The sequence below is a fragment of the Cherax quadricarinatus genome, chromosome 55 (genome assembly GCF_038502225.1).
Source record: "Cherax quadricarinatus isolate ZL_2023a chromosome 55, ASM3850222v1, whole genome shotgun sequence".
In the NCBI taxonomy this organism is placed as follows: domain Eukaryota; kingdom Metazoa; phylum Arthropoda; class Malacostraca; order Decapoda; family Parastacidae; genus Cherax; species Cherax quadricarinatus.
In genome coordinates this window covers 3,606,513-3,620,225 of record NC_091346.1, presented here as the reverse complement: position 1 = coordinate 3,620,225, position 13,713 = coordinate 3,606,513, and the positions used below count along the sequence as shown (strand labels likewise).

The following is a 13,713-nucleotide window of genomic DNA, read 5'->3' as shown; positions in this document are numbered from 1 at the left end:
AATTGAGGATATTAAAGTGCTCTCTCCAAAACTCTCTTAGTCAGTTGAGTTTCTGAGGTCACTACAAAGCACCTTTCAAACAGAGCTTTTGTGTACAGTTTTTTGAAGTTTGCAATAACCTGCTGGTCCATGGGCTGCAGGAGAGGAGTGGTATTAGGAGGCAAAAACTTCACCTTAATGAATTTCATGTCCCCATAAAGTCGCTCTGCCACGTCTGTAGGATGACCAGGGGCATTGTCTAACACCAGGAGGCACTTAAGTTCTAATTTCTTTTCAGTTAGGTAATCTTTCACATTGGGGGCAAATGCATGGTGTAACCAGTCATAGAAAAAGTCCCTAGTGACCCATGCCTTACTGTTTGCCCTCCACAGCACACACAAATTCTCCTTGAGGACATTCTTTTGCCTGAACGGTCTGGGAGTTTCAGAGTGATACACTAATAAAGGCTTCACTTTGCAATCACCAGTAGCATTGGAACACATCAACAAAGAAAGGCTGTCTTTCATAGGCTTATGTCCTGGGAGTGCCTTTTCCTCCTCAGTAATGTAGGTCCTGCTTGGCATTTTCTTCCAAAACAGGCCTGTTTCATCACAATTAAACACTTGTTCAGGTTTCAGTCCTTCACTGTCTATGTACTCCTTGAATTCCTGCACATATTTTTCAGCTGCTTTGTGGTCCGAACTGGCAGCGTCACCATGCCTTATCACACTATGTATGCCACTAGGCTTCTTAAATCTCTCAAACCAACCTTTGCTGGCCTTAAATTCACTCACATCATCACTAGTTGCAGGCATTTTTTTAATTAAATCCTCATGCAACTTCCTAGCCTTTTCACTTATGATCGCTTGAGAGACGCTATCTCCTGCTAGCTGTTTTTCATTTATCCACACCAATAAGAGTCTCTCAACATCTTCCATCACTTGCGATCTTTGTTTCGAAAACACAGTTAAACCTTTGGCAAGAACAGCTTCCTTGATTGCCTTTCTGTTGCCCACAATAGTAGCGATGGTTGATTTGGGTTTCTTGTACAACCTGGCCAGGTCGGCGACACGCACTCCACTTTCATACTTATCAATGATCTCTTTCTTCATCTCTATAGTAATTCTCACCCTTATTCCTGTAGGGTTGGCACTAGAAGCTTTCTTGGGGCCCATGGTCACTTATTTTCCAGATAAATCACCAAAAACACTGTAATAACACGAAATGTTCCGATTGTATGCTTGGATGTTACCGCGGAGGCTGGCTGGTAAACAATGCCACCGGCGGCACATGTGAGGCTGGCTAAGGGCGCACATTGGACGCGTCTCGGACAAAGAGCGGTGAGCGGGTTTTTGGGCGGTATGCGAGGCAAAATTTTTGCGATAAAAGCGAGCGGTATGCGGATTGAACGGTATGCGATGCGTACTGTATGTGGGGGTCCACTGTAGAGGAAATCAGCTCTAATGTACACTATTTAGGTATAAATACACGTCAGAGAGCCCACCATAAGTCCGAGGCATCGGTACACGAGTATGTTGCTAAGTGAGGAGAGGCTGTACTTCACCCTAAGTTTCCTGTCACTCTACCTACATATTTATCTCAATCTCACCCTAAAAAAGCACCTTCCTACTCCTCTCTTCTCCATCCATTACCTACTCCTTTTCAACTCCACCCTCTTCCCTCTTCTGTTTTTTTCTCTAATTTCTCTTATTTCTCTTTCCCTTTCATTCTTCTCCCTTTTTCACCATACCTTCTTTCTCCAGATGATCCAACTAAAGCAATATTAGCTTCTCATTCTGCCTCCCCCCTTCTTTAAATCTATTCAGAGTTGCCAACCTCCTCCCCACATCAAACTAAGCCCCCATCCTGCACTAACCCTTGCCTCCACCCCTGCACCAACCACAACACAGCCCTCTATCTGTATACCACCAACCCAAGCCCTACTTCCCCTACCGATGTTGTTAACATTGTGGTAATTTTTAAACAGTTTGTCCCACGAAACTGGCTATACATCCCCCTCCCACTACCCCTTTCTTTAACTTGTATACCTTTGACCAAGGATAGTATTTTTTCCCCAATCATTAGATTTTGCTCCAGGGGATAAAGGAAGAGATCATTTTCTATTACTTCCCTTGTTTTCCCAGCAACTGCAGTTGTTTCCAACACCTAGCAGGAATTGGACCATCAGGTGAACCACCTGGTGGCAGATCCAGTATTTCTCCTTTGGTGGAGGTATTGGTGGAGGTTACCTGCAGATTCACAAGTAGTGATGGTGTGCAACTCTCAGCATTCTTGCCAAGTCATTTTTCACCTATTACTAGGTGAATGTTGCATGTGCTTCTACCACTTCCAGTCTAAACAGACAGTTTTGTTCTGTGCAAGCCATCCCAGAGCTTCACTTCAGGTAGTATAAGAAGTGGACGCCAAAAGAAAGTTGGCACTGTTATGTTGGTGTTGCAGAAGAGAGAAAAAGAACCTTGACTCATCGTGCAAAGCTTCGTATAGTATTTGATGCGTAAGTGTAAGCTGCTCTACAGAATTGTGGCCTCAGTGCTTCTGTTGTCAGAGAGATTGGGTTCTCTCCATGCACTCATTATGTGGTGCCTGGGGTTTTGCTAGTTTTGCAGTGACTGCCACTAAGGACTTTTATTGTGCATCATTACCGAACGAGTCCTGTGCTTTCACTGCAGAGATCCACACAATCCACGCTGCTCTCATCTTAATAGATGACTTAGATCTTGGTTCACTATCTAATCAGATTTCCCTTGTGCTCTATGGCCCAGGTAGCTCTCGTCCAACCAGAGGGTCAAAAGATCCAGGAGTAGTTAGGCAGTCTTCACGCACGGCACAAAATGAGGTTTTGTAGGTGCCAGGGCCATGTTGGTTTCCCGTGAAAATTAACAAATACTGAGGCGAAAGCTCTATCAAGCCCCTCTGTAGCAGATCTCCACTTACTGAGTTATAGACCCCATACACAGATGTCCTTGGGTCCTGCAGACAAGCAAGTTTCACAGGACTGAACAGGACGTAGATGTCTGGTCCTCCTTCGAAAGGAATCGTCACTTTGAGTCAACTCTATGGATAGAAGATCAGGCACACACTTCAATCGTAGCCATCTGTTGGCAGGTTATCCAGTCCTTCCAGCCCATCCAGTTCACTTTATTGCAAACACTTATGTTTTAGATTACTGCTAACCAGAACATCTGGGTATCTTTACTGTAGACGTTTCGCCATCCAATGGCTTCATCAATACAAATTTGAAGACAGTGGAACTATATACAGAATATGAGATAATCAGTCCCTCAGCCTTGGAGTTAGTGTGAAGAGCACCATAGTTATGGAAGATCAGGAGCACAGGCAAGAAGGCTGGCGCTTATATAATGGCATCAGGTGAAAAGGGGACGGATAGCAGATGAAGGCATTGTCACTGGAATGCGGGATACCCCAGTGGAAGCAGGTCATACCCAAGGGACGGTTTAGTGGAGTTAATAGAAGTTAGTCTGCTACCCATCCCCTTTTCACCTGACGCCAGTATATAAGCACCAGCCTTCTTGCATGTGCTCCAGATTCTTCACAACTACGGTGCTCTTCACACCAACTCCAAGGCTGAGGGACTGATTACCTCATTTTCTGTATATAGTTCCACTCTCTACAAATTTGTATTGATAAAGCCACTGGATGGCAAAACCGTCTACATTAAATATACCCGGATGTTGCATATATGTCTAACAAATCATACCACGGGCGGGAATAGAACCCGCGATCAGAGAGTCTCAAAACTCCAGACCGTCGCGTTAGCCACTGAACCAGCTAGCCACAATAAGATTCGTCCAACTAGGTATATTTCTACACCATAGAAAGCTTAGCATAGGCACCACTGTGACCACAAATGCAAGTTTTTACAGACGAATCTCCAGCTAGAGTGGCCGTGACAAACTCTAGCTCAAGTCCCCTCAAAGCCGTTAACATGACTCACGAAATCGTAATAACACGATTGCAAGCAAACCGTACCACGGGCAGGGATAGAACCCGCGATCAGAGAGTCTCAAAACTCCAGACCGTCGCGTTAGCCACTGGACCAGCTAGCCACAATACGATTCTTCCAACTAGGTATATTTCTACACCATAGGAAGGTTAGCATAGGCACCACTGTGACCAGTGGCTAACGTGACGATCTGGAATTTTGAGACTCTCTGATAGCGGGTTCTATCCCCGCCCGTGGTAAGGTTTGTTTGCAATCATGTCATTACGATTTCATGAGTCATATATGTCTAATTTTCAGTAGGCCTGCTGGAATGTTCGTTCGTTATGTTCATACGTTTAGGAATTATACGCCTCCTTCACACAGGATTGACATCTGGTCCTTGGGTTGAGAAGCGAAGGAACTCTTGAGTTATGAAGAAAGAAAAAGTCACAATACCGTGACTGGAATACACAGCTAACCCGCACATTGGAGAATGAAACTTGTGACGATGTTTTGATCTGACATGTACTATTAACTTCTGACTAGTTAATGTGGAAAAAGACACTTATGTACAGTTCAGGACATTTATTAGAGGAAACGTTTTGCCCTAAGTGGCTTCTTCAGTCCTAATACAAAGATAACTAAGAACGAGTATATATAGTGGCAGGAGTCAATAATTGTCCAAATCGAACAGAAACGTCATCATAAATTTCATTCTCCTTTGTGCTCGTTGTCTGAGTTACGAGGTACCACCTAAACACCCACCTTGGTCGACACCGATAGGTTCACCACAGGTGTCGCAGTACTCGGCAAACATGGCATCGAAGCAGTGAAGGCAGAAGGGTCGACCATCCCTCATGATGTACCGCTGTCCGCCCAGCTGGCGGTCACACTCGAAGCAAGCGAAGTGCTTCATGTGCCAGGCCCGACCCTCAGCTTCCGTGCACTCGTCAGCCAGGATGATCTGAAACAACACTTTCCTTTACTCATGGTACTCAACCAGGATGATACCTGAAGGACATTTTCGGGGGTCACTGTCCCCCACAGTATGGTCCTAGGCCAGGTTTCCTGGAGGATCAAGGCCTTATCAACTAGGCTGTTACTGTGGCCAGCACTAACAGCCTTTTTTTTTTTTGAACGCTTTAGGTATTGAAGGTACGAGTTTTGAGGGAAGGAGGTAGAAAACAGCGGAAACCTTGCCTAAAGACACTTAACGGAAAACTTAATGAATCTCAGTTAATATCTTCGTTCCCAAAAAATGAAGTATACATATAACTGCTTAGTATATACAAGTACAGTGTTTGCGAGGATTTGCAATTATATTTTTTTGCATTCAAACCCATTTGTTATATTCATGTGTTATATAGTATCCAGTATTTAATTTGCACTACTAAACATGTGAACACATGTTAAACTCAGGTATTTAATTCATTGAACAAGTTACAACGTGCTAAAACTTTTGTGGTGAACTTGTGCGGTGTACAATGTGTAGTGTGTGTACAGTAAATGTTTTATACAATAATTCCTGCATACAATAAATGTTACTTCGCCTGTCAGCCAGCAAAACTGGAGCTTGTAGTCACCCTGAGTGATTCTGACATAGATCTTCTCTAGGTGTCAGTGACCATATAGTCCTGAGTTTGGAATATCTTATTTTAGTAAACCTGGAGAGAGAGAGAGAGAGAGAGAGAGAGAGCGAGCGAGCGCACGGGAAGCACGAGTCACTTCAGAAGAGCAGACTACACAGGCATGAGGCCATTCCTAAAAGAGATGCAGTAGGAAAGAAAACCGGGAGGGAAAATAATAAGATGGAGTATGTTCCCAGAAACTGAAGGGAGGAAAAGAAAATATTCACACCCAGGAGGAAAAGAAGCAGTGACAAGAACACTGGTTCCCCCAGAGGTGCTGCGGAGAAACATACGAAACTGTGACAAGAACACTAATTCCCCCAGAGGTGCTGCAGAGAAACAAAAGCTAAAAAAAAAAAAAACTTGATGGATAAAAATATTGGAGGCAAAGAAAGCAGGAGAATTAGAAAGCGAGGAAAAGGACCGGGAAGGGATATACGGGAGTACAGAAGAGAGGATCACAAACACTTTAAGAATAACATTCCATGAAAATCCAAATGCGGCCCAAAGTTGCTATAAAGCCACGTCAGGAGGAAGACGACATTGAAGAAACAGGTAACGGGGAAGACGGAAAGAGGTGAACTCACAAGGAATTCTGTGAAGAGTTCAGCATCAAAGTTAAGGAGGAGGGAGAAGAGTGGTGAGTTTATTTAGGTACAGGTACATATAATTACAGTTCCACAAATTATCATACATAATAACATGATTGTAAATTACCCAGGATAACCCAAAGAAAAGTCAAAGCGACCTATTTCCATTGTGGAAAAGCAAAGGTACCAGTGCCGCGGCATCAGCGGCAGCGGCAACAGGAACCTTGTCCTCTATTTTTACTTCTACCTGAGGTTCCCAGCAGCCCAGTGATGACCTAATCAAGACCCACATAACACTAACATGTGTGGATACCCAGAATGATATAAATCAACTGCAGAAATCACCCAAAAGTTCACAAATTACCAACTAATAGGACTCGTACTACCACCTCCTACCCTGCTGCCACTGAAGTGATACTCCACAACATTCACCCATAGCCTATTATTCACCCGAAGCCACAGCCAATGGACAAGGGTCAGAGCAATAAAAGAAGATCCAGTAACCAGCTAAGGACTCCTAATATCAAAGGTGAGAGCAGTAAAAACACGAGGAAAACTTGTGGTACTGCCAGCCATGACACAACCCTCATCACCCACCGGCACCACCACAACACACGACAGACAACAACAAACATGGCCGCCGCCACAGTCCAAGATAACTCCTTCCCAGTATTTGATGTCAAGAAGATCACCGACCCAGAAATAGCTAAACTCCTTATGATTCAGAACCAAATGATCACCAAACTAACTCAAGAAATGCAGGAACTAAAAGCTAGCAATGCAGATTACCTCAACAAGATCACTGCTCTAGAACATAAACTAGACACTCTGGAACAACAAAGCAACACCCACACCCAGTCCCTAGACACTATCAACACTCTAAAAGACCAAGTCACCCTACTTACTACCAACATTACAGAGGAAAGATCAAGAGTGGACCAACAACTTCCCAATGTCATAACCAACTTCCAAGACCATAATGACCAACAACAGCTATCTGACGCTGTTGTAGTTAACAGCAAACATCTCCCACCCACAGTCACCCAAGAGACCTGCATGGAGACCACCCTACAGCTTATCAAGGACCACCTTCGCCTTAACATACGTAGTGATGACCTAAAGGATTGCAAACTGATGGGCTACCAAGCAGGTAAAAAAACAGTGCTGTTAAAATTCCAAACTAGCCTACAAAGAAACAACCTACTAAAAACATCTATTTCTATGAAAACTGATGTTTACGTCAATGAGTGCCTTACCAAAACAAGACAAAACCTTCTTTATCGGCTAAGAAAATTACGCTATGCCCAAAAAATCCACCAGTGCTTTGTGAGGGATGAAAAAATCGCAGTTAGGAAACAGCCCACTGGGAAGAGATACTTCATCTCTACAGAACATGACCTTAAAACATTCCTAAGTGAGGCTGGACTAACAGAATCAGAGTAAAGTGCAGATAATACCCACAGTCCACAGTTAGTGTTATATTGTCATAAATTTGTGCCCCCCTAAAATTCTAATACCCCAACTACTTTTGATTGTCATTGTTGTATTCAACGACCATTCTGCCTCATAGTCTTAATTTGTTTAATATCTACAGAATCTATCTCCTTTTTTTACAACTTACCGCATCACTGTTCCATCTTATTTTATTATAAACTAGCCATAACTTGTCCTCAATAATTCTACCTCACTTTAAGAAATACTCAATTGCCCAATTTTATTCTAAAATCCCTATTATTGCCCAATTTTGCTTTAAACTATATTGACCAAACTTATTGTAAACTTCTTTTATTGACCATTTTATTCTATACTTTTTTAAACTAGTATTTTCAACTACAACTTTTATATTATCCTGTCTACCATCTTACTAGCATATTATAACCAAGTCATTGCCATTTTTATTTTTATCATTTTTTTTTATTACTATTCTTTTGCTACCTTAACTTGTGTATTTTATCCTGTCAATTTAAATCTAGTTATACTCTAATTCTTGTAAACAACTTATTTATAATACCTTAGTGCAATTACAATTGAGAGTCTTGTGCCTTTTTTATATTATTAGATTAAACACAGTTGTACTAATAGTCAATACCAAATTCATTATATTAGACCATAGTGCAATTACTAGTGAGAGACTGGTGCTATTTTTAATTTGTATTTTTATATTATTAGATTAAACCTAGTTGTACTATAGCTCATTCTAGCTCAAAACATAGACTCCACAAAAGTCATTATATTAGACCTTAGTGCAATTACAAGTGAGAGTCTTGTTCTATTTTAAATTTGTATTTTTATATTACTAGTTTATACCTAGTTGTACTTTAGTTCATTCCAGCACAACACATAGACAACATCAACTTCATTATGTGTAGTAGTGACTATACTCTATATGACCAAAATACTCTAGCTATATACTTATCCAAACTTCCCACCACTACAGATATCAGTACTAGAACTCAACACACAACTCAGGATATAAATAACCATAATTTAAACCTAGAAGATGATTGATCACGTTGACCCTGATCTAAACCTCCATAATCTGACACCCAATCAAAACCTATTGGAAAGTAACTGCCTTTATTACACAGCATCACAAGCCAGCACTATCCTAAACAATGATAAAAGTCTATCAGTACTTAACTACAACATCAGGTCCTTAAGCAAACACTATGATGACCTCCTGGCACTCCTTGAATCACTAAAGACACCCTTCTCCTGCATTATTCTTACTGAGACCTGGCTTAAGCAGGACACAATAGATATCTACCCTCTACCAGGATACACAGCAATTCACAACTGCAGACCAAACCAAGTTGGGGGTGGTATTGCAATCTATTACTCTAACCAATTATCTTGTATTAGCACCACTTGCTTTAGTGATGAATATGGGGAATACATTTTTGCTAATTTTACTGTAAAAAACCTTAAGACACCTATAACAATCGGTGCCATTTACCGGATACCTCACACAAACATCCCAAATTTCAGTGAGAAATTAAAGTCACTAATAACAAACAGACAAATGAATAAGCACCACCTTCTCTTAGCTGGAGACTTCAACATCAACCTTGGCTTACTAGATGATCAGCCTGTAACTGATTTCATCAACAATATGAACAACACACTTCTCATACCAACAATAACTAAACCAACCAGGCTCACTGAGACAAGTGCAACCATAATAGACCACATATGGACCAATATACTAGCCCCCCTTAAATCAGGGATAATCACAGATAGCACTACAGACCACTACCCTACCTTCCTCCTGACAAACATTAGTAAACCACCACTTGAATTCAACAAAGTCTCATTTAGACTCCATGACGAGGCCTCAATAAGGAAGTTCACAGCTGACCTAGAGATTGTTGACTGGCCTACAGAATTCTCCAAGGCCAATGGTATTGATGACTGGACAGACATTTTTCTTAACAAATTACTTAGACTATACAACAAACATTGTCCTATAAAAACGAAACAGATCACAAACAAACGGCTTGGTTGCCCATGGCTAACCAGTACCATTCTGAAATCCATTGACAAGAAACACCAATATGAAAAGCAATATAGACTGGGCTTAATACACAAAGATATTCTTAAACACTATTCATCAGTTCTCACCAAAGTAATAAAGAAAGCCAAACAACTATACTACTCCAGTAGATTCACAGACACTAGAGGAGATATAAAAAGACCTGGAAAACACTCTCTCAGATTCTAGGGACCCACAAACTGAAAAAAAACAAGAATATTGTCCTAACTAAACCTAATGAAACACCACTACATCCCACTGACACAGCTAACAAGATAAACGACTTCTTCTCAACCATAGGATCTAATCTCGCCAATAAAATCCCACATACTAATGCCCATGCCGGGGACTACCTAGATGGGAATTTCCCAAATTCCTTCTATCTTGCACCAACTGAGCCCTCGGAAGTCACCGAGATTATAGTCACTTAAAAACAACTCAGGGAATCTGTCTAATGTCCCACCATTACTGTACAAGCGAGCGGCCCATATCCTTTCACATGCTATTTCATTACTTTTTAACAAGTCACTAGAAACTAGCACCTTCCCGAAACTACTCAAGATGGCAAGGGTTACACCAATACATAAAGGTGGTGACCCTACAGACTTAAACAACTATAGGCCAATATCAAACTTACCATTGCTATCCAAAATCTTTGAGAAACTCGTGCACAGGAGACTATATTCATTTATAACAACACAAAACATACTCAACCCCTGCCAATTTGGATTCAGGAAAAATAAAAGCACTAATGATGCAATCATAAAAATGCTAGATCTGCTTTACACAGCATTGGAAAATAAGGAATATCCACTAGGAATTTTTATTGACCTAAGAAAAGCTTTTGACACAGTAGACCACGACATCCTACTCCACAAACTTGACCATTACGGTATAAGAGGCCATGCGCTTGCTTATTTCAAACCTTACCTTACTAATAGGTATCAGTATGTCACCATTAAAGACACAGCATCAACAACACGGCCACTTGATACTGGAGTTCCGCAGGGAAGTGTCCTTGGTCCCCTGCTCTTCCTCATATACATCAATGATCTTCCAAACGTATCCCAACACCTGAAACCCATTCTCTTTGCTGACGACACGACTTATGTCATCTCTCACCCTAATCTTGCCACCCTCAACACCATTGTTAACGAGGAGCTGATCAAAATATCGACTTGGATGACAGCCAATAAACTTACGCTTAACACTGACCAAACCTACTATATTATGTTTGGTAGCAGAGCAGGAGATGCACAAATTAACATTAAGATCGACAACACTCTAATTACCAGACATAATGAGGGCAAATTCCTAGGCCTATACCTTGACAACAACCTGAATTTCAGCACCCATATCCAACACATAACCAAAAAAGTATCCAAAACGGTTGGGATCCTCTCCAAGATACGATACTACGTGCCGCAAAATGCCCTTCTCACACTATACCACTCACTTATTTATCCATACCTCACCTATGCTATTTGTGCTTGGGGATCAACTGCAGCAACACACCTAAAGCCAATAATAACCCAACAAAAAGCTGCAGTAAGAATAATCACTAAATCCCATCCCTGGCAACACACCCCCCCACTCTTCATAGATCTAAACTTACTCCCTGTTCAGTACATCCACACTTACTACTGTGCAATCTACATCTACAGGACCTTAAACTCCAATATCAACCTTGACCTAAAATGCTTTCTTGATAGTTGTGACAGAACCCACAGGCATAACACCAGACACAAACATCTCTACGACATTCCCCGTGTCCGACTAAACCTTTACAAAAATTCAATGTATGTCAAAGGCCCTAAAATCTGGAACACCCTACCTGAGAACTCTAGAACTGCAGACACATTCATCACCTTCAAAACTACCATTAGAAAACATCTTATCTCCCTGATACACCCCATCAACTAACTACACGAATACCACCTGGTGGTTCACACTTACACTCACTCACCCATTTGACCATAAACAGAAATATTAATCTCAATCTTAAAATAATGAATCCTATGATACTCCAATACTGAAACTATGTACTGTGCCAAAACAAAAGCATTCACATTGCTAAACTCACAAACTAGTATTTAGTCACTTAGCCATAATACCAACTTACCTCATAATTTGTAATATTTTAAAATAAAGAATTAAATTAAGTCTGCCCGAAATGCCTAGCCATGCTAGGTGTTCTAGTGGTACACTCTGTAATCATTATTTAACTACATGTATTATTATTATAATCAAAAAGAAGCGCTAAGCCACAAGGGCTATACAGCTTAACTACATGTAAACCACACAACAACTAAATTCTGTAAATTCAACATTGTAATCTTTATAGAGAATAAACTTTGAATTTGAATTTGAATTGAATTTGAATTTGAATTCTTAAGTGAATATGATTTCGACCTGACTGACTTGGGCCAGTAGGTGACTAGGACCTGCCTAGCGTGGGCCAGTAGGCCTGCTGCAGTGCTCCATCTTTGTGTACCAGAGGACGAGGAACAGGAGGAATTAGAGCAAGTCGATAAGCGAAGAAGAGGAAGCGGACAAAAGAGGAGGAAGAGGGAAGGATGAGTGTGTTAGAATAAATGAAGAGGCTCCACTTAAACCCCATGGGACAACTCTGTTATTATCTCCCCACCACACAAGCAGAGGAGGAGGGGGGGAGGGGGAGAAATATGGATGAATAGATAAGCACTGAAGATCGCGATAAAAACATAGTGATAACAGAGGGAAGAAAAAACGAGCAACAAAACAAGTTTTAAATGGGAAAGTAGGAGGAAGAGGAAGAGGAGGAAGAGGAAGAGGAGGAAGAGGAAGAGGAAGAGGAGGAAGAATAAGAGGAAGAAGAAGCGGCGGCGACAGAGGTTGGAGGAAGAGGCAGAGGTAATATCGCATACTGGAGCACACACGGTAACATCACACACACAAACACACACGGTAACATCACACACACACAGTAACATCACAAACACACGGTAACATCACAAAAACACACATGGTCACACACACACACACACACACACACACACACACACACACACACACACACACACACACACACACACACACACTTGCTGAGGTAGCAAGAAGAGCTCACTCCAGCAGAGCAAAGTTGCTGGTTATGGGGGATTTCAACCACAGGGAGATTGACTGGGAAAACCTGGAGCCACATGGGGGTCCCGAAACATGGAGAGCCAGGATGTTGGACGTGGTGCTGGAAAACCTCATGCACCAACATGTTAAGGACACTACCAGAGTGAGAGGGGAGGATGAACCAGCAAGATTGGACCTTGTGTTCACCCTGGGCAGCTCAGACATTGAGGACATCAAGTATGAGAGTCTCCTAGGAGCTAGCGACCACGTGGTTCTGTGCTTTGAATACATAGTAGAGCTGCAAGTGGAGAGAATAACAGGAGTTGAATGGGAAAAGCCTGACTATAAAAGAGGGGACTACATAGGGTTGAAGAACTTCCTGCGGGAGGTCCAGTGGGACAGAGAACTGGCAGGAAAGCCAGTAAATGAAATGATGGAATATGTAACAACAAAATGCAAGGAGGCAGTGGAAAGGTTTATTCCCAAGGGCAACAGTAACAACGGGAAGACCAGAACGAGCCCCTGGTTTACCCGACGGTGTAAGGAAGCAAAAACAAAGTGCAATAGAGAATGGAAAAAGTACAGAAGGCAGAGAACACACGAAAATAGGGAGATCAGTCTCAGAGCCAGGAATGAGTACGCACAGGTAAGGAGGGAGGCCCAGCGACAGTATGAAAATGACATAGCATCGAGAATCAAGACTGACCCGAAACTGTTGTATAGCCACATCAGGAGGAAGACAACAGTCAAAGACCAGGTGATCAGATTAAGGACAGAAGGTGGAGAACTCACAAGAAATGATCAGGAGGTATGTGAGGAGCTGAACAGGAGATTTAAGGAAGTTTTTACAGTAGAGACAGGAAGGGCTGTGGGAAGACAACACAGAAGGGAACATCAAGAGGGAATATACCAACAAGT

The 13,713-nt window shown here is 41.9% G+C and overlaps 1 protein-coding gene across 1 annotated transcript in view; it reads right to left on the bottom strand.

Moving 5' to 3' along the window:
• The window catches only part of LOC128699005 (prickle planar cell polarity protein 3-like), a 358,728-nt gene that overhangs the window by 8,353 nt on the left and 336,662 nt on the right, over window positions 1-13,713 (bottom strand). Inside the window, exon 5 of the mRNA XM_070096784.1 lies at window positions 4,709-4,907. Within this exon, the coding sequence (XP_069952885.1) occupies window positions 4,709-4,907 (199 nt within the window). The remainder of the gene's footprint in view (window positions 1-4,708; window positions 4,908-13,713) is intronic.